The 22,912-nt window shown below is 47.9% G+C and overlaps 2 protein-coding genes across 4 annotated transcripts; one reads left to right on the plus strand and one right to left on the minus strand.

Moving 5' to 3' along the window:
* Window positions 1–2,659: 2,659 nt before the first annotated feature.
* Hddc3 (HD domain containing 3) lies at window positions 2,660–4,304 on the minus strand. Of its 2 annotated transcripts, none has more exons than XM_076848790.1 (4): window positions 4,164–4,304; window positions 3,804–3,859; window positions 3,453–3,618; window positions 2,660–3,147 (listed from the first exon to the last, which is right to left on the minus strand). In XM_076848790.1, the coding sequence occupies exons 1-4, from the start codon at window positions 4,273–4,275 to the stop codon at window positions 3,017–3,019; spliced, it is 465 nt and encodes a 154-aa protein (XP_076704905.1). In that variant the 5' UTR covers window positions 4,276–4,304; the 3' UTR covers window positions 2,660–3,016. The 2 variants fall into 2 exon arrangements, with proteins under 2 accessions (XP_076704905.1, XP_076704904.1); XM_076848789.1 differs by having other exon boundaries at window positions 3,453–3,693.
* Window positions 4,305–7,720: 3,416 nt separating this feature from the next.
* Unc45a (unc-45 myosin chaperone A) lies at window positions 7,721–21,809 on the plus strand. Of its 2 annotated transcripts, none has more exons than XM_076851312.1 (20): window positions 7,721–7,803; window positions 8,024–8,185; window positions 8,424–8,460; window positions 8,754–8,929; window positions 11,036–11,128; window positions 11,736–11,903; window positions 13,446–13,614; window positions 13,967–14,137; window positions 15,159–15,330; window positions 16,192–16,492; window positions 17,284–17,378; window positions 17,612–17,753; window positions 18,104–18,244; window positions 18,395–18,522; window positions 18,734–18,800; window positions 19,248–19,361; window positions 19,592–19,707; window positions 20,454–20,571; window positions 20,680–20,835; window positions 20,955–21,809. In XM_076851312.1, exons 1-20 carry the CDS (start codon window positions 7,798–7,800, stop codon window positions 21,210–21,212), a joined length of 2,790 nt encoding a protein of 929 aa, XP_076707427.1. In that variant the 5' UTR covers window positions 7,721–7,797; the 3' UTR covers window positions 21,213–21,809. The 2 variants fall into 2 exon arrangements, with proteins under 2 accessions (XP_076707427.1, XP_076707426.1); XM_076851311.1 differs by having other exon boundaries at window positions 7,780–7,848.
* Window positions 21,810–22,912: the final 1,103 nt, after the last annotated feature.

Below are 22,912 nucleotides of genomic sequence, written 5' to 3' on the forward strand. Positions count from 1 at the left end.
CTATGGTTTTAATGTGTGTCCCTCCAAAATTCATGTTGAAACAATCTCCAGTGCAACAATATGAAGAGGTGGGGCCTTGGGAGATTATTAGGTCTTAAGGGCTTCTTCCTGGTGAATAAGATAAAGGATCTTGTAAAAGGCCTCATGCCCTACCCATACCAAACAACAACAATAACAAAAAAAAAAAAAAAAAAAATGGGGGTGTAGATGTACTTTAGTGGTAAAGCTCCAATCACTTATAGAACACACACAAAAAAATAAAACTTAAGATGAAAAAAATTCTGAAGCTGGATGGTAGTGATGGTTATACAACAATGTGAATATACATATTTTTTTCCTTTTTGTGTTTGGTACTGGGGATTAAACTCATGGGTGCTCTACCACTGAGCTGCATCCCTAGCCCTTATTTTTGAGACAGGGTCTTGCTAAGTTGCACAGAGACTGGCTTCAAACTTGAGATCCTCTTGTCTTGGCCTCCTAAGGCACTTGGAATACAGATGTGCATTGCCATCCTGGCACAATGTGAATCTACTTAATGCCACCTACTGTTCACTTAAAAATGGCTAAGATGGTAGATTTTCTTACATTTTACTGTAACTTAAAATTCTTTTTAAGAGCTGGGGGTGTAGCTCAGTGATAAAGTGTGTGCTTAGCATGCAGGAGTCCCTGGGTTTGATCCACTGCGCCAAAAGAAAACCCCAAACAAAAGAAAACATTTTTGCCTGGTGCAGTGGTGAATGCCTATAATCCCAGCTACTCTGGAGACTGAGATGGGAGGATCTTGAGCCCATGAGTTCAAGGCCAGCCTGGGTAACACAGCCAGACACCTCTTTAAAATTTTTTTTTCTGATGTCTATAAAAACTCATATGAAGTAACTTTTAAAAATGTTACCTTGTGCCCGGTCTGGTGGTGCACACCTGTAAACCCAGTGTCTTGGGAGGCTGAGACTGGAGGATCGCTAGTTCAAAGCCAGCCTCAGCACTGGCGAGATGCTAAGAGACCCTGTCTCTAAATAAAATACAAAATAGGGCTGGGGATATGGCTCAGTGGTTGAGTGCCCCAGAGTTCAATCCCTGATACAAAAAAAAAAAAGTTACCTTGTGACAGCCTTCATCTTTGCATTCTAAAGGTACAGAGGGAATCAATGTTTATTAAACGTCCTAAAACTTGAAAATTTTTAACTTCAAATCACTTAAAAACTGCAGGCTTATGGTTTTATTGGAGTATTAGAGCTACACATAATAGGTTCATTTTGACATAATCACACGTGTGGAATAGAAGTTAACCCATTTCAGTCCCTAGTACGTTTCCCTTCTTCTCGACTTTACTCCATTTCCCCCCATCTATTTATTGTTTTTATAAATTGACACTTTACACATAGACTTCACCGCGGTACATTCACACACACAGCACAATCTGGTCAACCTCATTCCACTGTTCCTCCCCACTGATCTACCATTTTCATGGTGTCTCCCTTCTCCATTTTCCTGTTTATTTACTCTAGCTTCTGCATATGAGAAAACATTAGACCTTGACTGATTTATTCCACTTAGCATTTTCTCCAGTTCCATCCACATATCAGCAAATGTCACAATTTCATTCTTTATAGCTGAGTAAAACTCCATTATGTATATATTTCACCTTTTCTTTATCCACCTGTGTTAGGCATGTGGGCTGATTCCATAATTTGGTTATTGTGAACTGCGTGCAAACTTATGTTAATATTTTAAGTGTAAGGAAGTTTAAAAAAAAATCTTGCAATTGCGCTTCCGCAAAAAAAATTTTTTTTTTTTTTTTGGGGGGGGTACTGGGGACTGAGCCACTGAACTACACCTCCTGCCAGGGTATCGCTTAGTTGCCCAGACTGGCCTTGAATTTTGAGATCTTCCTGCTTCACAGCCTAAGGAGTCGCTGGGATTACAGGGGTGGGCCACTGTGCCCGAGGCAAAACTGATTTTTAAATTAAAACCAAAATGTACCATACCCTGGTCTGCTTTAAAAGGATCACGCTGAACGTCGATCAAAACCTGGGAGTTTTATTTCATGGTTAGCTTTTTTGTTGCCCTTCATCTACTTTTTTCGAGGAACCCTATACTGGTACCTTCATTTGAGTAAATAACCACCGTGGTCCTAGGTGAAACAGTCCTAAGTTTGACTGTTTTTCAAGACAACTAAAAAACCCCCCAGCTGCTTAGCACTGATCAGCCAATCAACAACAGATTCGCTCACCGGAACTGCCTCCCTAAGGCCACTTCCGGGGCGCCCGGAAGTTCCTGTTGCTTAGCAACCGCGGGACCACCCAATTTCTTAGAGCGACTCATAGGTGGACTGCCCATCACCTGGCGGTCTAGGGTAGAAAATAGAAGTCCCCCACTGGCCTTCTCCTGTTGGGTCTTCGGCCTCTCAGTGCCCAGGCAGGATTTCCAGTAAGCGCTGGTATTACTTTCCAGTTATTTTAATGAAGACCCTTTCTGTCTCCTAATCTGACCCTGATAATGACACAGTCCAGCTGTGAGAAGGAAGCCAGGCTCCAGGGGTTGAAGCCCTCAATCTGAAGGAGTTGACACCGGGGACACACTTTTGGAAACCTGCATTGTGGAAGACAAGCCTACAACATATCGGTGTCTACTGAGGAGGCTGGGGAAGGAGGAGAGCAACTTAAAACTTTACCCCACTTTCTTTATTTTTCATGATGACATCTAAACCAGTGTTTATACAAGCACAGGTCTCTAAGGGGCTAGAGATCCCACCATGCAAAATAGTAAACAGACCCAGGACTTAGGAGAAGGCAGTGACTGGGTTAGAAATGGAGGGAGTACATCTGCTTCCCACATTCCAGGCTCAGTTTAGTTGGTGGGAAACTTTCAGAGTAAGAAAAAGCAAGTATTTTTAACCTTCAATATCTGGGCTGAGTGAAGCATGGAGGGAGATCAGGAGGCACTGAAAAACTTAAGTATGAATCCGGTCTGGCATGGGAGGGCTGGAGTCAGTACCACCCATGGCTCCCAGCACTGCTCAGAGTGTCAGCCCACGCTCCTTGAACAGCTGTTTTAGAGCCTCTTCCAGTTGTTGGTTTGTTCCCTGAAGCCCCTTCACCACCTGTGCTGCCCATTCGAAGTATTCCTGGACGCGATGTTCTGACCATCCTGCATAAGAGTGGACAGAAACCTGCTAGTGTGATGCCAAGGACAACATTGCCTTTTGCCTACTGCTTGGAGGGCTTGGTACAGGGCCATGAGATGAATTTCCTGACGGAATGATTTGTCTTGAAAACTTCCTCTTGGCCCAGCTATTGTATTTTCACCTTATGAAAGAAGACTATTCTAGTAGGATTAGTTTGGGGAATTGAGAATGCCTAGACCTCCCCCACACACACACTGATATGACTAACTTGTGATTTTTAAAGGGGGACATCTCTTCATGTTCCCTCAGAACCAGTGGGGAAACATACCCTCAGGGGTGCAGCGATTCAGGTCCCTCAGATTGTACAGCTTGTCTGCCAGTTTCACCAGTTTGGCCCCTGGGCTGCTGTGAGGTGCCTGCTCCACCTGTTGCCGCTTTCTCTCCAGCTTGGGCAGAGTCTTGTCATCTGTTACCTCCTCCACCAAGCGCCGCACCTGTGCCCCAAAGTGCATCTCCACCTCATCCAGGGTGGTGTCTGTGTCTTCCACTGTGTCATGAAGCAGGGCCGCCTGGGGACAGGCTCCCTTTCAGTCCTGTGATGTCAACCAAGGGGTGCCCATTGCTGAAAGGGACCTCTGATCCCCACCCTGACCTCCTGGCAGAGAGGGGGTAAAGTTACCTGTAAGACCACAATGTCAGTGATTCCCGCCTCGTGGGTCAGGATACGAGCCACACCTGGCAGGGCAAAGCAGGAATTAGGATCGGAGACAGCCTCACTGTTTTGGATTTTGGAGAGGCAGATGTAGCCCTTCACTAGCTGAGTGACCTTGAGCGAGTCCCTTATTCTCTTGGGGTGTTCACCGAACCAAGGGAATAATCATGCCTGCTGCCCCGGGTTGTTGTGAGGCTTAAATCATACCGCACAGTGTCTGACACGAAGCTTGGGACAAAGTAGGTGCTCAATGAGGTGCACGCCCTTCACAGTACCCACCCCCACCCCCAGGCGCCGCTAGGGGTGCTCCCTGATCGGCGCGCCCACCGATGGGGTGGTTGATGTAGGGGGTCCCTTCTGGATCCTTCCGACGCTGCTGTTTATGCTTGCGAGCCGCGAAGTCTGCAGCCTCCAGCAGCTGCGCTGCTTCAGAGCCCATCGCGCGGATGGCGCTAGGGACTGTGTCAGGGGGAGTTGGATTGGAGCGTTTACAGCGCCTCCTTGCGCCTCGGAGGCCCAGGGATTGGAGAGGCTCTGATTCTAACAAGCTGCCACAGACTGGTTCCTCTTGGAACCGAAATTATGGCTCAGAGAAAGACTGGTATGGAGAGATTCATTCAGCATCACAGTCCTTATTCAGTGTGCTTCAGTGAGGGTTCAAGAAGGACAGCAGTCTGGGGCTGGGTTGTAACTCAGTGGTAGAGCGCTTCCCTAGCACGTGTGAGGCACTGGGTTCCATCCTCAGCGGCACATAAAAATAAAGAAATAAAGAAAAACATAGTCTGGCTCTTTGGGAGCCCATAATCTGTGGAGAGAGGTGGGAGGGCAAACTGGAAATAAGGCAGTGGCCTCACAGTGTGCTAAGTTCAGTACTCAAAGGCATAGGAGACTACACAGGGTCCATAGAGAAGGAACAATTCAACTGGTCTCAGAGTCAGAGACAGCTTCTACCAAGAGTTAAAGGCAATCTTTAGGGGTTGGGGATGTGGCTCAAGCGGTAGCGGGCTCACCTGGCATGCGTGCTGCCTGGGTTTGATCCTCAGCACCACATATAAACAAAGATGTTGTGTCCACCGAAAACTGAGAAATAAATATTAAAAATTCTCTCTCTTAAAAAAAAGGTGGGGGGGGTTCAGCTCAGTGTTAAAGCACAGCTGGGTTCAATCCCCAGTTTAAAAAATTAAAAAAAAATAAATAAAGGTAATCTTTAACCTGTAACTGCTCTGAAACATTTGCAAAGGGCTCCATAAAGTTTTCCCTGAGGATGTGGGTCCTGTTACTATGGGCAACCAGCTCCACCTTTGGGCCTAAGAGACCCTAGGGCCTGACCTTCTGGAAAATTGGATCCTAAACTGGGAGCCCTGCCTAAATGTTTCAAATTTAGACTTCCAGTCAGCAGTGGTGTTTCCACAGGACTGTTTTTGTTTTCAGTGCTCAGGTAAAATTTAAGTTGCTTTCTTGTTCCATCAGGCCCCTGCTTTGGTCTCTAGGTAACTGCTGTGGGCCCCTGGGGTGCTGAGTCTTGTCCCTAATGTTTTTGGAGCATGATGTTGTCTAGCCTAGATAGGTTCTGTGATAACACTTAATTAACTCTGCTGGCTAGTGGCTTGGGTCTTCTGGAGAAATTCCCTGTCTTAGGGAATTACCTGGCAGCTATGAGGTATGAGGGGTCATAGAGACCTGGAGATGCCCCAGCTGGCTTTCCTGTGAGTTGGAATTGGCCTGTTGCTAAGTATACTCCAATCAAACAGGTAGTTTTGTGTTTTGGCTGGTAACTGGGGGAGATGAGGCTCAGGAGGAAAGTTAATGAAGAGACTCACCCTTGGTTTACAGCTAGATTTGGTGGTTGCCACGTTGCGGTGGTTAGGGAGGTCCTGAAATGGAACCGTCAGAATTCCCAGGGCTTCCACTGCAGCCTCGAAGTTGAAGAGTAGGTAGATAGCGATATATTTGTCTCTAAATACTTGTCTATTTTTCAGGCCAATGGCTTATCTTTGGTCTCATCCTTTAGTCCCTCCTCTATTCCTCTGAGCCTTTTCCCCTTTTGCTCAGAAAACCTTAGGTAGTTTAAAAGTACAGGCCTTTTTCCAGCAGGAGATAAAAACTGAGTGGCTTTCATCTCTCTAGATGCCTGTAGTAGAAGAGCTTCAGGTTTGTGTTAATGGTGCCTAAGGGTGTTGGTGCTTTTGTATGTATGTATGTATTTATTTTTTCAGTACTAGGGATTGAACTCAGGGACTCACTCATGCTAGACAAGTGCTCTATCACTGAGCTATATCCCCAGGCCTTTCTTTCTGTTGGTTTTAAATTTTGAGAAAGGGTCTTGCTAAGTTGCCCAAGTTGACATTGAACTTTCTATCCTCCTTGCCTCAACCTTCCAAGTAACTGGGATTATAGGCATGTGTCCACTTATGGTCCCAAGCCAATGCCTTTTTAAAATTTTTATGGTACTGAGGATTGAACCCAGGGCCTTGTTTATGCTAGGCAAGCACTCTACCTCTGAGCTACATCTCCCTCCCTTTGATTTTTAATTCCTTGTTTTCTGCAGTCATGGCTTAGATAGAAAGATGATGGAGTTCCTAGAATCAAGGCTGAGGTGGAGGTGACTTCTCATGGGCTTCCAAAAAAGGAGGCCAGGCCCCTTGATGACAGGCCTGTCAGTGGGGCTGCTACTGCTCTTCAGTTGGATGACCTTTGCCCAGCCCACATCTCTCTCAGGTACAGCACTCTTTCATCCCCTGCAGGTGGTATGAGCTATTTGGGGAGTTGGTGAGGAGGGGAAGAAGGGACCTTCTGTTCTGGTAGGGGATGATCCCTTTTACTTTCTGGGAATTGTGGAATGGGGTTTGGACAGACTCCTCCTTCTTGTCTCCAGACCCCTTGTCTGTCTCTTCAGCATTGCCTTACCATCCCAACTTGTGCCAGACCACCCAGGATGCTGATGGCCGCCACTACCCTGGTTTCTTCTGTCCCCGGCTCTCTGATACTCCCGAGGAAGCCTACTGCTGTCACCTGCAGGCTGCAGGGGGCTACTGCTGTACCCGGGATGAATTTGAGGCCCTATACCAAGTCAACCTGTCTGCTCTTCCTCCCCCACCCATCCTTAGGTAAGAACTCCAGCCCCAGAGCCTTTGGAACAGGGTGTTCCAGTGCCTGGGAGTTTGTTCCTTAAATTCTGGGGTGGGAGACTTGTGACTTGCAGACCAGTAGAGGGCCAGACGGCAAACCGAAAATCACGTAAATCATAATTACAAACAACTGTGAAGGAAATGTTTAGGGGGCGGTGAAAGCGGGCAACCGGAAGCCATTAGCTTTTGCTGTGAAGTGGAGGGGGCTGGGGGCAATGTCTAAGCGGAAAGGATGTGTGCTCTAATCCGTGTGTTACACACATTGTAATAGAGAGTTTTAATTCTGAATCTGCCCATGGGTGGCTTTAGGGTATCTGTGAACTCCAAAATGTTACTTTGCAAAATATGTGTGTGTGCAAATTTATTCAGGGAGAGGCGTCTGCGCTTTCTCCAGACTCGCAGGGGTCTGTAACACACGGTTGCCACTATCCTGATAGTCTCCCCTCTCCCACAGGGGCCCGGGTGCTTTCCTAGCCCTGGGCCTCTACAGCCTACTGATCGTGGCCCTGATGACCGCAGACCTCCTGCACTTCTGCAGCGGTCGGGGCCGGGGCGTTGGCCGGAGCTGTAGCCGCCGCAGGTCTCCTACTGGCTCCTCCGCTGCGCGCCCCCTGCAGGTCCCGGAGCTCACAAACTAGGTGCGCGGGCTAGAGGGGCGGAACCTCCCCCCCAGCGCCCCGCCCCTGCCCGGTCGCGCTCTCCTTGGCCTGCCCCTCTCTGACGTCGCCTCTGACTCAGAGCTGGGGCGCGTCAGCCACTGGCAGCTTCCAGAGCCCAGGGCCACCTCCGCCCCAGAGACTGCGCCTGCGCGGGCCCGGGACTTCGGCTCCGTGATGACTGTGAGTGGTCCAGGGACCCCTGAGCCCCGACCCGTCGTCCCCGGGGTGCGTAGTCATCCTTCCGTGTCCTCTCTCCTTCACAGTTACCCTGGCCATCCCCTGGCCTCCTTTCTCATTCTTAGCCCTCGATTGGACCCGCTCCCGACCCCTGCTCCCCTCTCCTAGCTCCCTCCTTCTGCCCTGAGCTGCCTCCCCTACGTTTCCACCCCATTCTCCACAGGCCAGCTCAGTGGAGCAGCTGCGCAAAGAGGGCAACGAGCTGTTCAAATGCGGAGACTACGAGGGCGCCTTATCGGCCTATACCCAGGCCCTAGGTCTGGGCGCGACGCCCCAGGACCAGGCCATTCTGCACCGGAATCTGGCTGCTTGTCACCTCAAGCTGGTGAGGGAAGCTTGCCGCTGTGTCCCTGGCCTGCGTGGGTCCCTATTTGGCCCATCTTTGCTGCTGCTTGGGCTTGATCTGGGCATTCGATTTTCCCAGCCATGATTGCCAGAGTCTTCGGGCCTCAGGGTGTTGGGGGATCGGGTGACTCTGGAAAACAAGTGTATCTCTTCTGTCCTGATAGTGCCTGGAAAGAGAGATGACCATCCTCTCAGGCTTCTGATCTTTTTTTCTACAGGAAGATTATGATAAAGCAGAAACGGAGGCATCTAAAGGTAAGGGAATATGGGCCCTCACGTGGAGCTGTGGGGCTTCTTTGGTGGGCAAGGACTCTGGGAGCACTGCACTCTCTATCTACTTTCTTCTCCTTTGGACCCTGAAACACATCTGCCTTCTTTCTTTCCCACTCCCTTGGGCATTTCCTTTTCCACAGCTACCCTCACCTTTTCTGAGGCTGAAGTACCCACGCATCCCCCCACCTTCCTCTGGCCCTGGAGATATTTCCCTCCTGCTCTTGCCTGGAGACGGTGGCCTCATGGGTGCTGACAGAGCTCCTGTTTGTGCTCAGCCATTGAAAAGGACGGTGGGGATGTCAAAGCACTTTACCGGAGGAGCCAAGCCCTAGAGAAACTGGGCCGCCTGGACCAAGCTGTCCTTGACCTGCAGAGATGTGTGAGCCTAGAACCCAAGAACAAAGTCTTCCAGGAAGCCCTGCGGAGCATTGGGGGCCAGATTCAGGAGAAGGTATGTGAAAGACTGAGAGATTGGAACATTGACCCCATGATGAAGTAGTCTGGATCAAGGGTATAGACACAGTTCTCTGGACAGGAACTGCTGATGGCAAGTGAGCATAGAATGATGTTCAGTCATGCCAATGGATAGGGAAAAGCAGGTTAAAATAATGGCACCATGTGTGGTTTGTTTGGCAAACATAAAAATTTGTACACTTTTGAAGGAAATCCAGGCAGACACTTCAGTGGTGAGATTGGGGGTCATGGACTCTCTTATGACTGTTGGAGGAGATATAAATTGGTACAGCGTCTTTGGAGAGTATGGTGGCATATCTATTAAAATTTTAAATGAATATGTCCTGTGATCTAATATGTTTACTTCTTACTGTTTCCCCTAGAGAAACCTTGTTCATGTGTACAAGTTAGGCTTGTGAATGTTTATTACAGCCTTGTTTATAGTAAGGAAAACTTGGAGCTCATTAAGTGCCCAGCAATAGGGGAATGGCTAAATAAACTGGGTCATATCATTACTATAAACTCTTATGTTGTAATTACTCAAAATAGACAAATCTACAAATAATCACACGGGAAGCTTTCTGGCACTTGTTGAATGAAAAAGCAAAATATTCAATCAGCAAGTGCTGTACCACTGAGTTACATCCTCAGTCTAATAGCATATAATTCATGTTAAAATGATCCCCCACATACACACTTAAAACAATACTGTTTCCTGTGGGTACATCTGAGTAAATGCAATGCAAATACAATTAATAATATTTTAAAAGATACACGTCAGAATAATAACATTGTGATCCTTTGGGGATAGGAATGGGATTGAGAGAGCTTTCCAAAGGAGACTTTGATTCACCTGTGTCTATATATATGTGAATGTATATATATGTGTGTGTGTGCATTTTTTTAAATTGTGGTACTAGGTATTGAACTCAGGGGTGCTTTAATACTGAGCTACATCCCTAGACCTTTTTATTTTGAGACAGGGTCTTGATGAGATGCTGAGGTTGGCCTCAAACTTGCCAAGCTTGGCCCTCAGCCTCTTGAGTTGCTGGGATTACAGATGTTTGCCATTGTGCCTGGACTATCAATATATTTTTAATAAAGATATTGTTTCATAGTACATATATTTATATATTTTTAAATATAGCTGATGAAAACTAATTTTTATACCTTTATTTTATTCATTTATTTTATGTTGTGCTGAGAATTGAACCCAGTGCCTCACACATGCTAGGCAAGTGTTCTACCACTGAGCCATAACCCCAGCCCTAGTACATATATTTTTAAATTAATTGAGGGAAAATAATTCAAAGACTGTCATGAACTCTAACCAAAGTTTGAATTAACCAGATAATGTGTTGTTAAAATATACAGTAGAAGCAAATAATACAATGGCAAACACTTTATTGACAGGTTGAGACCTGGGAAAACAAATAGTTTTCCTCTCATTGCTAAGTCTGTTTGGATGGCAGCAGCTGCCTATATGTAGAGAAGGACTAGGAAGCATATTTCCTGGGCCTAGCAAGGGAATGTGCTATGATTGATTAGTCATGTCTGCCAAGGATGCAAGGGGAGAAGTGGGGACTAGGTTTGTGCCATCATCGATGCCTAATCACCTGGGGATGGGTAGGTAAGTAGGCTTAGGATGGTCTTGCTTGTTCAGATTTAAAAAAAAAAAAAAAAACTGTCAAAAAGAGAATTCTGAACCAAAAGAAGTGTCAGCAACTGCCTTCCAACCTTCCAGTTCCCTTGATGAGTATGCCATGAGTTCTCTACATAGATGGCACCACTGTCAGTGGGTTTCCTTATGGCTAATAGGATACCTCCCCTTCCAAAGAGCACTACCTTTAGCATTGGTGCTGTTCCTGTTGCCCAAACAAGAATTAGCTCAGAGAGGAAAATCACTTCAGGAAATTTAGGAGGAGCTTCCCAGCAAGTCTCTTCCTGCCCATGGTAGCTTGGTGCTAGCCCTGAGCCCAGACATCCTCACTGTGCCTCCCAGAGACAGGAGCCAGGCCTTGGAGGAGATGGAGAGAACAGCAGGGAATGTGATATTTCTGGCCAAGAGAAGTGATTGCTTCTGTGCTTTACTCATTTGTCCTAGGTACGATACATGTCCTCAACAGATGCCAAAGTGGAACAGATGTTTCAGATACTGTTGGACCCAGAAGAAAAAGGGACTGAGAAGAAGCAAAAGGTATAGGGCCTTGAGTGAGCCCATGGGGGCTGAACTCCTGGATCTGCCCATCCATAGTCCTCTATCTCTTCACTGGTGTTGGCCTCAGAAACCCCTTTGCTGGCCTGGTCTGATGTATGCTGCTGTTTGAATCATGGGTCCTAGATGGTAGCTCTGAGGAATCATAGTATGAACCAAGAAAAGGGAACCAGTATTCAAGAGTGACTTGTTGGGCAGTCCTCTTCCAGGAGCTAGGTATACAGAGGTAACTGAGGCACTGTCCCTACCCTTCAGGCTCTGCTGAAGACTTAGGACCACATTTGTTCTAACCATCAACTCTGAGAGCAGGGTTTCCCCTCTACCTAGAAGGAAGCTTAGAGAGGTTAAATTTATGGCCAGTGTCACTCAGCCACTAAGTGGAAGTGGGGAGGTCCAGAGCTCAGGGCCTCTGCTTAACCTGTCCCATGCTACATACAGTGTCAGTGTTGTAATGTACTGTGTGTGTGTGTGTGTGTGTGTGTGTGTGTGTGGTGTGCTGGGAATGAATCCAGTGCCTCATGTATGTTAGAGAAGTGCTCTACCACTGAGCTACATCCCCAGCTCTTATAACGTGCATCCGTCAACACAGGCTTCTCAGAACTTGGTGGTGCTGGCCCGAGAGGATGCTGGAGCTGAGAAGATCTTCCGCAGCAATGGGGTTCAGCTCTTGCAACGCCTGCTGGACACTGGAGAAACTGACCTCATGCTGGCAGCTCTGCGTACACTGGTTGGCATTTGCTCTGAGCATCAATCACGGGTAGGTAGGACAGAAGATCTAGTTATTGTTTCAGTCCATTTGTCTGTCCATCCATCTATCTATGTATTCAACAATCCATTAATTTATCTATCTTCCATCCATTCTTCCACCCTTCATCTTATTCCAAAGAGAACTTGAGTATAGGAGGAAAAATAAAAATAATACCTAAAAGACCAACGTGAATTAGTATGAAGTAGGGCACCCTGAGCACTGCTTTCTTGCAGCTAGTTCACACAAAAACACCTGGTCACTGACTCATTTAGTGTCCATATGCTCAGAAAAGGGCCCTGGAAATCAAATTGGCAGCCAGGCATGGTGGCACAGGTTTCTAATCCCAGCAATTCAGGGAGGCTGAGGCAGGAGGATTGCAAGTTCAAGACAGCCTCTGCAACTTAGTGAGACCCTGTCTCAAAATAAAAAATAGAAAGGACTGAGAATGTAGCTCAGTGATTGTGTATCTCTGGGTTGAATCCCTAGTACCAAAAAAAAAAAAAAAAAAAGAAAAGAAAAGATCAAACTGTCTTTTCTTCTAGAGAGGGGTCCTCACTTAGAGTTATGTGGTCAAAGATGTCACCCATAACATTTTTATCATGGAGATAGTGACTTTACATGTAGAAACTACCTGATCCTGACATGATTCTCAGCACAGAGAGTATAGCCAGAATGGTCCTGCTCTTGGACCAGTGTAGTAAAGTCCATGCTCTCAGCTCTTTCTTGAGCTGGCTTGATCTAGCAGACAGGGACTTGACCCTTGGTTGCTTTTAGAGGAAACTACAACTTGTAAATCAGAAGTGGAACTATGAAGTACTCAAAGAAATTCCCTTTCCCTTTTTTTGGGGCTGGTGGGGTTGGGTTGGGTGCATACTGAGGTTGAACCGAGGGCCTTCAACACTCTGAGTAAGCATTCTACCACTGAGTTACATCCCCATCCCCTCAAAGTCTCTTTGGGCAAGTGTGGGCTGTTTTTCTTGGCCTCCCAAGAGGTCAAGAATGGTCGAACCATGTAAATTCTGTTTTCTCCTTCAGCTTCTGGAAGGAGCCAGTGATGGTCCATGAATCACATGGACCTTATGGGGTTCTCCAGATGAAGATTGGGGTAGAGAGGCCTTGCAGGTTCATTCCACTCATGTTCACATCCTCTAGCTATGGACAGACGTCAGGGCTGTGGTTAGGGAGGGATAAGGTGGCTATAGGCCTGGGGCTTAGGTACCTTTGTTCAGTTTATGTTTCTCCTTCTTGAGGAGACATGAAACAAAGTAGTTGCTCCCTGGGCCAGAGTGTTTCTTGTCTTCTGATTGGACCAAGGAGAGCAGAGGTAAGGACTCTTCTGGAATGTTTTCTTTAGGAAGCCTTTCAAATGAAATTTTTTTGGCATGACCCCAGGTCACACCATCTGTTAGGCCTGCTTTGTGCGCTCTTGGAGCTGGTTCTTCCTCCCAAATGTTTTCTCACCTCTGACCACACTCTCCAACTCAGAGTTAGGAAACTCTATGGCTGCCCTTCATTGACCAGAGGCTTCTATCTGCCTCTCTCCCATTCCAGACAGTGGCAACCCTGAGTGTGCTGGGAACTCGGCGAGTGGTCTCCATCTTGGGTGTGGAAAACCAGGCTGTGTCCCTGGCTGCCTGCCACCTGCTACAAGTTATATTTGATGCCCTCAAAGAAGGTGTCAAAAAAGGTTTCCGAGGCAAAGAAGGTGCCATTATTGTGGGTGAGTGAAGCAGGCCTGCAGTTTTTTGGGGTGTTGTTATTGTGGAGGGGATGGGGCTGAACCAACGAGGCTAGTTCTTTTGGGACCAGACTTGCAGCTGCAAGTTGGTTAGGAAATGGCTTGGTGACAGGATTTTACTCTAGATTCTAAGTAGCCAAGAAGCTTGAGGGTAAGGCTGGAGTTCAGGCATGAGCCTAGATACAGTTCCCCCTGTGTCTTCTTGGCTTGTTGGGGGAGTTCAAATGTCAGACTGGGAAGGGCCACAGTGGATCCCACTAATGTCCTCTTTTTGGTGCTGAGAATTGAACCTAGGGCCTGTGTATGCTAATCACTGATGTGTCCTTGTTGCCAGATCCTGCCCGGGAGCTGAAGGTCCTCATCAATAATCTCTTGGAGCTACTGACTGAGGTTGGGGTCTCTGGCCAAGGCCGAGATAATGCTCTGACCCTCCTGATTAAAATAGTGCCCCGGAAATCACCTAAGGATCCCAACAATAGCCTGACTCTCTGGGTTATTGACCAAGGTAGGTGATATAGTTTACAGAAATTTGCTTAGGTAGCTGAGGACTGTTTATCCATAGGAGTGATCAGAAAAGTAGCAAACACACAGCCATGCATCTGCATCAAAGTACATCCTATGGCCTGCATAGTACCCTTAGGAACTTAAAGTTAGACCCTTTGATTGTGTATGTGTGCAAAGGCATACATACCAAGCAGGCCTGAAATAGCAGGTTAACAGAAGGATTGGATTGGCTTTTTTTTTTTTTTTTTAGTTGTAGTTGGACACAATACCTTTATTTTTGTTTTTATTTTTATGTGTTGCTGAAGATCAAACCCAGCGCCTTGCACGTGCTTAGGCGGGTGCTCTACGGCTGAGCCACAACATCAGCCCCTGGATTGGCTTTCTTTATCTGAAGGTTTTGTTTATTTATTGGAACTAAACCCAGGGGCACTCTACCACTGAGCATGTCCCTAGCCCTTTTTAAAAAGTTTTTATTTTGAGACAGTCTTGCTAAATTGCTGAGGCTAGCCTTGAACTTGTGATCCTTCTGTCTCAGTCTCCAGAGTGACTGAGATGTACCACTGTACCTGGCTGAAAAAAAAAAACAAATTTTAATATGTCGGTTTACTCCTCTTTTTTCCCAAAAAAAGATAAATAAGAAAAGGTTTGAAAAGGCCATGCTGAGCACCTCTGCCAGGTCCCTTTGCACCCCTCAGCTTTTTTGTTATCACAATGATCCTCTGAACTCTGGGTGTTATTTTTCCCTTAGTTTTATAGAGCAGGAACTTCAGAGCCCCAGAATATTTGATCCCATAGGGCCGGCATGCAGACCTCACCTTTGAGGTCCTTCCCTGACCCACAGCAGCCTCCTGGAGGTTGTATATCCACCAGCCATGTTCTCTGTGCTGCTTTGATGTGATTGTCTGAACTCTGTGACTTCTCGGCTGAGAAGGAGGTAGTCCTGCTTGTCTCCTGGAAAGCCATGTCTCTTTACATAGGGGTTGGAATTGGTGTTCTACTGTCTAAATGGAGTCTCTTTTCAGGTCTGAAAAAGATCTTGGAGGTGGGGGGCTCCTTGCAGGATCCTCCTGGGGAGCTTGCAGTGACAGCAAACAGCCGTATGAGTGCCTCTATTCTCCTCAGCAAGCTCTTCGATGACCTGAAGTGTGATGCTGAGAGGGAGAATTTCCACCGACTCTGTGAAAACTACATCAAGTAAGGGAGTCTGTCCTCTTTCTCATTTCCAGGGATTCCAACAAAAAAGTTCTGACTTCTTTGGGAAGGGGCCTAAGTGACAGGCTTTCATCAGGGAAAGCAGCTTTGGGGAGGACTGGTAGGGGCTAGACAAAGTGCCCCAAGATGAGTAAGGGAGTCTTGCTGTGTTGTCCAGGCTGGCCTTGAACTCCTGGACTCAAATGATCTTCTTGCCTCAGCCTCCCAAGTAGCTGGGACTACAAGTGCATGCCACTGTGCCCTGCCCAGACTCTCTTCTTGTTCCCATGTGACTTCACTAGGGAGGTTCTTTCTCAAATCAGTTTTCCAGTAATGCAATAAATGTATCAAGTGCATACCTTTACTGCATCCTTTTTTTGGTGGTTGATGGACCTTTGTTTTATTTATTTATATACAGTTCTGAGAATCGAACCCAGTACCTCCACACACGTTACCACTGAGCTACAATAGCCCAACTAGGCACTTTCCATGTATTCATTCCAACACAGAGGGGAAACATGATACTCCTTGCCCTTAAGAGCTTATAGCTTTGGAGGAAATGACAGATGATAAACTGTGAAATAAAAAGAATGATCTCAGTACAAGAAAGGAAGTAAACAGGATGGTGTGAGTGACAGGAGCCTTTGTTAGGTGGTATGTCATCAGGGAAGACTTGAATGAAAGTAGATAAAGATAATTGGTGACCATTGTCATCCTGGCGAGAGAGCCCTTGTCTTCCCTTGGCAGCTTTTCTTGCTATTTCTTTCCAAGTAGTTTAGGTGCCTGGTCAGTGGAGGGAAGCAAGGAAAGGAGAGTACCTTCATGCATGCCTTGGTGTGACAGCTATCACTCTGTTCCTCTCAGGAGCTGGTTTGAGGGCCAAGGGCTGTCCGGGAAGCTACGGGCCATCCAGACAGTGTCCTGCCTCCTGCAGGGCCCATGTGACGCCGGCAACCGGGCCTTGGAGCTGAGTGGTGTCATGGAGAGTGTGATTGCTCTGTGTGCCTCTGAGCAGGAGGAAGAGCAGCTGGTGGCCGTGGAGGCTCTGATCCATGCAGCTGGCAAGGCCAAGAGGGCCTCATTCATCACTGCCAATGGTGTCTCGCTGCTAAAGGACCTGTATAAGCGTAGTGAGAAGGACAGCATCCGCATCCGGGCACTGGTGGTGAGATGGACAGGCTGAGGGTGGGCATGGAGGCGGATAAGCATGGGTGCTGACGTGGCTGGGTCTCACTGTACAGTCTTAGCACCCTGTAGGTGAAAGTAAGATATATAAGGCCTGGGCCTGGTTCCTCCTGTCAAGCCAGGTACTTTTTTTTTTTTGAGTTGTGAATGGGCAGAATGCCTTTATTTTATTTAATTATTTTTATTCGGTGCTGAGGATTGAACCCAGTGCCTCACACATGTTAGGCAAGTGCTCCACCACTGGAGGAGAGTTGGGGATATAGGGTGTCACATGCTATTCCCCTGCTGGTAAGAAAGGCTAGGCCTGCAGGAATCAGGCAGTGTCCCCAGGAACTGGTGGCTTGGGTATTGTCTAGCCTTTCATGAGCCTACTGTGGCCAAGGACTTGTGGAAGCTGTCCTTCCTTCTTGTGTCACTTAGTCCTGGATTTCTCTATCTCATAAGACCATGCTAAAACACCTGTCTTTTCTCCACACACATATTGGCTCCACTTGCAAAGAGGTTTATTGTAGACCTGGAATGGAACAGAACAATTCTCAGCGTAGATTGGGAAGGGCTGGAACCTAGGAAGCCAGGGTGCCAGTCACTATCAGGCTGTATGTCATGTGGCCATCTCAACAGGCAATCATTGCCTAATGCTGAGATGGTAGCCTGATGGAGAAGGTGCTGATTTGTGTATCAGCTTTAAGAGAGCCATAGCAGAGAATTTGGGAGGAAGCCTAAACTAGGCATGGAGGAGGGCAGATAATGGGTCCTGTCTTCTTTTTCCAGGGACTCTGCAAGCTTGGTTCAGCTGGAGGGACTGACTTTAGCATGAAGCAGTTTGCTGAAGGCTCTACTCTGAAGCTGGCCAAGCAGTGTCGAAAGTGAGTTGTGTTGCTGTGGCTCCACACCTGTCAGAGCTCGGGGGTGGGGGGTTTGGATAGAGGGCTTTCTATCCCAGGCAGGGGCTGCTCTCCCCTAGGCAAACTCTTCTGGATGCCGGCACATTGTTTCTGTATGTTGACAGGATGCCTAAGCCTTTGACTTTTCTTTATCTTGATATATTCTTTCCCATTCCCCAATTCAGATGGTCATTCACTCCCCTGCATGTCCCCAGGTGGCTGTGCAATGACCAAATCGATGCGGGCACTCGGCGCTGGGCGGTGGAGGGTCTGGCTTACCTCACCTTTGATGCTGATGTGAAAGAAGAGTTTGTGGCGGATGAGGCTGCTCTGAAGGCTCTGTTCCAGCTCAGTAGGGTAGCTCTGTGGGTTCCTGCTGTCACCCTGGGTACACCATTTAGGATATAGTTTACCAGGCTTTCTTGGCAGGTCTTGGACTTGGTATTACAATTCCAGGGAGCAAGGGCTGGCAGCCTGAGCAGCTACTCTATGTGGCCTGGGCAGCAGCAGTGTCAGGGAAGATGAGCTTTTTGGAGGAATTGGGGAGGTCAAGTTTGTGAGCTCCCTAAGTCTGGGGCCTTGGGAGGTTCCCAGATTCACCCTGATGTCCAGGTGGTATAGCAGAGGGTGAAATAGGGCCCTGGACCTGGCAGCATTCACCACTCTGTCCTGGACTGGCCAGCTGAACTTCCCTCTGTTCCTGGCAGTCCGAGGAGAGGTCGGTGCTCTTTGCAGTTGCTTCAGCACTGGTCAACTGCACCAACAGCTATGACTATGAGGAGCCTGACCCCAAGATGGTGGAGCTGGCCAAGTATGCTAAGCAGCACCTGCCTGAGCAGCACCCTAAGGTAAGGGATACACTAGAAGAGTCTTGGAGTTTGTCTGTTTTTGGGAACAGTTGGCTTTTTGTTTCCATGTTCATCAATTTCTGCTGTGAGAAGGGCTTCCTTTCTCTGTCTGGTTGGCCAAGGCCCCTCCTAAGCTGTGTCCTTCTCTAGGACAAACCGAGCTTTGTGAGGGCTCGGGTGAAGAAGCTGCTGGCAGCAGGTGTGGTGTCAGCCATGACATGTATGGTGAAGACTGAGAGCCCTGTGTTGACTAATTCCTGTAGAGAGCTGCTCTGTAGGTAAGGCTGCCTTGAGTTGGCGTGAGAGCTCTCCCAACTCTTAGGCCTTGTTAGGCTGCTAGTGTGACTGTGGGTGGAAGAGGTCCTGGGACTGTGGGCCTCTTGGAGCAAGGGAGGCCATTTGCCTGCCTTTCTTTGTTGAGCCCAAGAATGGAGTATCTGCTTGTCAGAACTTCAGACCCCTCCACCCACTACTGTCTTCTCCCTGCAGAGTCTTCCTGGCTTTGGTAGAAGAGGTGGAGGACAGAGGCACTGTGGTTGCTCAGGGGGGAGGCAAGGTGAGCTGGTTTACCTATTTCTTCCTGATGCTAAGCCTTTAGCTTATAAAACATGATTCAGTACCTGTTATTCCAGAGATAAGGGTTGGATGTGGCATGGAAGGACATTATTAGTGACCATCAGGAATAGCTTCCTACAGAGTTAATGATGCTGATGTGGGCGGGTTCTTCAGAGTACCTCAGCGTTTTATGCCCATTAAAATCCTGAGCTTACCTCCCTTTCTCTTTTCTCACTTACTTCCATGGCCCCAGGGCCCAGCACAATCCATAACTAATTCTTAACAGGTGTTTGAGCAAGAGTTTGAGTAGTTTAATGAGAGACCTCAGGTGAATAGCATCTGAGCAGGGAGTGTTGTCAAACCTGGAGAGAGAAGGAGAAGGGTGGGGGCACAGTTTGGCTTGCATTCCCAGGCATTTCCTGGGCCACTGATGGGCTTGTTCCTACAGGCTCTGCTTCCGCTGGCTCTGGAAGGCACTGAAGTGGGACAGACAAAGGCAGCCCAGGCTCTTGCAAAGCTCACCATCACCTCCAACCCAGAGATGACCTTCCCTGGTGAGCGGGTGAGTGCCTTCTTGACTCAATCGTAGCCTCTCCTCCACCCTCACTGAGCCCAGATGGCCTCTGGCTAGGGCTACTCCTTGGGACCAACATGTATCAGTAGCTTTGCTAAGTCCTAGGGTAGGGGAAAGCCTTAGCAGCACTCTCTTGGAGGGTGGACTCCTCCCCGTGGGGTTAGTGGAATAGCAGGGACTGTGGTGATTAGCCCTGACCAGTGGGGGGTATATCACAGATCTATGAAGTGGTCCGGCCCCTCGTCTCCCTATTGCACCTCCACTGCTCAGGATTGCAGAACTTCGAGGCGCTCATGGCCCTAACAAACCTGGCAGGGATCAGTGAGAGGCTCAGGTAAGGGGTAAGGGCTGGGTGGGACATCAGGATTTGTATTATCCCTGGTAGATTACAGTCAATCACTGGCTTATTGGAGCCTCATAGTGACTCCTCTGTATCATACAGATGAGGAGACAGGCCAGGAGAGGCACCAAGACATTGGGTGAGAACATTGCAGGTTCAAGAGACTACCTGGCTTCAAATCTTGACCTCAGTAATTGCCAGTGTGTAACTTCAAGCAAGTTACTCACTGCTGTGTCTCAGTTTCCCCATCTGTGAGTGGGATGATTATAGTATCTAGCTCATGAAGTAGTGGTAAGAAGAATTTAATGAGAAAATACATGTAAAAGTAATTAGCACATAGGCATTTTGGACCCCTAGCAATGTGTTCAGTATGTATTTGATATTAATACTAATTGTGACCTTGAGCACATTACTCACCACTCAGTCCCAGTTTTCCCTTCTACAAAATGTAAAGATAATGATACCTGCTTTCATAATGAGGTTGTGGTGAGGAGTAAGTAAAATAATCCAAACAGCTGAACAGGTTAAGTGCTCAATCGTTACGGTTTAAATAGCATTGCTATCGCGACTGCTCTGTTGGCCTACCGCCTGTTTGTGAGCATTTTCCACAGTCTTATGCTGTTTCTTAGGCCTAGTAAGAAGGCTAGAAACAACTGCAGTTCATATCTGGTACAGCCCTGTCAATGGACATTCCCAAGGGAAATCCCTGATGATGCTGACTCTTCTACCTTTGTCTTCAGACAGAAGATTCTAAAGGAGAAAGCTGTGCCCATGATTGAGGGTTACATGTTTGAGGAACACGAGATGATCCGCCGGGCAGCCACAGAGTGCATGTGTAACTTGGCCATGAGCAAGGAAGTGAGTGATGGTCCAGATTGTCCTGTCATGCAGAGATGGAGTTGACCCTGTGCCCTGGATGGGCTTTGCACCCAGATGACATGGTTCTGTCCCTCCATATGACCACAGGTGCAGGACCTCTTTGAAGCCCAGGGCAATGACCGGCTGAAGCTGTTGGTGCTATACAGTGGAGAAGATGATGAATTATTACGGCGGGCAGCTGCTGGAGGCTTGGCCATGCTCACGTCAATGCGACCCTCACTGTGCAGCCGCATCCCCCAAGTGGTCAGTGCTGTTCTTAGTGGGGGAGGATAGGTGACCCTCATGGTGTTGGTGGGGGATGTCCCAGGGTGTAGGTGTGTTCTCCACCAGGATTGAGCCTATTGCTGCCCTGTTTCTTGCAGACCACACATTGGCTGGAGATCCTACAGGCCCTGCTTCTGAGCCCCAACCAGGAGCTGCAGCACCGGGGTGTTGTGGTGGTGTTGAACATGGTGGACGCCTCTAAGGAGATTGCCAGCACCCTGATGGAGAGTGAGGTGCTAGAGATCCTGTCAGTCCTGGCTAAGGGTGAGGAAGGCCCTGTTACTCGGGCTGCTGCAGCCTGCCTAGGAAAATCAATGGAATATGGGCTTATCCAACCCAACCAGGATAAAAAGTGAGGGCTGCCCTTGGCCCAAGGCTCTCACACATACTACCTATTGCACTGAGAATAAGGACAGAGGCAGCTTTGGTTGATGGGCCCTGGGATACCAGACACTCTTGCCTCTCCTCCACAGCTGCACTTTGACAATCTGTTGAGTTATGGATCATAATCAGTCATACAGCCCTGCTCTGCCAGCACTGCCTTGAGCCTTACTCACAGGGGCCCTATTTCTTCACCGCTGTAGAGAGCTGGGGAGGGGCATTACAACTCTGCCTGTGGATCTAGGCATCAGGAAGGGCATATCAGTAGCCTCTTAGCTGTGAGCATCCTTTCAGTCTGTTAGGTCTGCCCCTCTAATAAAGTGTATGGTACTCAAATCTGTGCTCTCTCTCTGAGCAGGGAGGACTCTGCGGGCAGGAGCTGGATAGGGGTGAGTGTACAGTAGAGTTCTGTAGCAGCAGGAGAACCACCTTTATGGAAGGAATCTGATAGATTTACCTCTCCGGGGCCCACTGAGTTGCTTTTAATCCTGCTGGAGAGAGAAGGGGTAAGACCAGGAAGCTGTTCAATAGAAACCATTCAGTTTCCTGAAAATAAATGGTTTTAGGATATGGACTCCCATGTTTGCCCTTCAGTATTTTTGTCTTTATGAGTCTCGGTGACCTCCAGTCAGGCAGTGCTTGGGATTTGGGGTTGGTGGTGTTATGCTAGATTCTTGGGACCCCAATAGACCTCCAGGAGCCGAATCCGATGCAAGCACACTAGAGTCTTTATTGCCAGCTCAAGCCTGGACTCAACAACTGTTCCCGACTCAGCGGTCCCAGGGAGTGAGTCCTGGTCCTTTGTTCAGTGAGATTTTATAGGTTTGGGGGGCATACTTTATGTGTCACAACATCACACAGCAAATCATTCCATACTGTGGGAAAATCAAACAACAACTCTTAACATTGAAAGCACATTCATTGGCGGGAACAAGTTGGGTAGGGGTGATTGGCTAGTACAAGAGGGAGGTTCATTTGAACTGATTGGTTTAGGCCACGAGGGGTGTACGTGCTAAACTACATGGTTTCCCATCATGTTATCAACCACCATAAACTGGGGCTGGGGATGTGGCTCAAGCGGTAGCGCGCTTGCCTGGCATGCGTGCGGCCCTGGTTCGAACCTCAGCACCACATACAAAGATATTGTGTCCGCCAAAAGCTAAAAATAAATAAATATTAACAACAACAACAAAAAAAAACCCTTAAACTTTTTGGGGTCATCGTGCATTCCAGGTATTTTCATTGTCTTATGCTGATTGGAGGTTGCTAGAGGGGGTTGCCATGGGCCCTCACCTAGCCTAAGGTAGTCAGGGACACTTGATGCTGCAGACCTCTCCTGTTATTTACAAACAACTCAGCAGGGTGGGTATGTACTTAGGAGTGCTCTGTGGGTTTTTCCAAGGACAAGGGTCAGCCCCCTTCCTTAGGACAGGCCTTGAGGTAGAAACTGCTGTTATTTATTTTTAAAAATGGAGTCACATTAGTTTCTCAGTGTATGTCTTCACTCCTGTGAAAAACTGGTCTCTTATGTAGTTGAGCCTGGTTGGAAGAATGGTGCTTTTCACCTTCCAGGACCCTCCCTTCTCTCAGAGCCTAAACCAGGGTTCCAGGCTCAGAGGCCTCTGAAGCGTGAATGACAGGGCCCAAGCCAATCAGTGGAAAGTAAAAGCGGAGG

Source organism: Callospermophilus lateralis, chromosome 3, assembly GCF_048772815.1.
Source record: "Callospermophilus lateralis isolate mCalLat2 chromosome 3, mCalLat2.hap1, whole genome shotgun sequence".
Taxonomy (NCBI): domain Eukaryota; kingdom Metazoa; phylum Chordata; class Mammalia; order Rodentia; family Sciuridae; genus Callospermophilus; species Callospermophilus lateralis.

What these genes read in the sequence shown, in the direction of transcription:
- Hddc3 (XM_076848789.1), bottom strand. Translation starts at nt 4,275, where the DNA reads ATGGGCTCTGAAGCAGCGCAGCTGCTGGAGGCTGCAGACTTCGCGGCT. An exon ending in CTACATCAACCACCCCATCG is followed by an intron (nt 3,860 to 4,163) that starts GTGGGCGCGCCG and finishes TTGCCCTGCCAG; the next exon opens with GTGTGGCTCGTATCCTGACC. An exon ending in CTGACATTGTGGTCTTACAG is followed by an intron (nt 3,694 to 3,803) that starts GTAACTTTACCC and finishes GCCTGTCCCCAG; the next exon opens with GCGGCCCTGCTTCATGACAC.
- Unc45a (XM_076851311.1), top strand. Translation starts at nt 7,798, where the DNA reads ATGACTGTGAGTGGTCCAGGGACCCCTGAGCCCCGACCCGTCGTCCCC. An exon ending in AGAAGGTGCCATTATTGTGG is followed by an intron (nt 13,615 to 13,966) that starts GTGAGTGAAGCA and finishes CCTTGTTGCCAG; the next exon opens with ATCCTGCCCGGGAGCTGAAG. An exon ending in GCAGCCGCATCCCCCAAGTG is followed by an intron (nt 20,836 to 20,954) that starts GTCAGTGCTGTT and finishes TGTTTCTTGCAG; the next exon opens with ACCACACATTGGCTGGAGAT.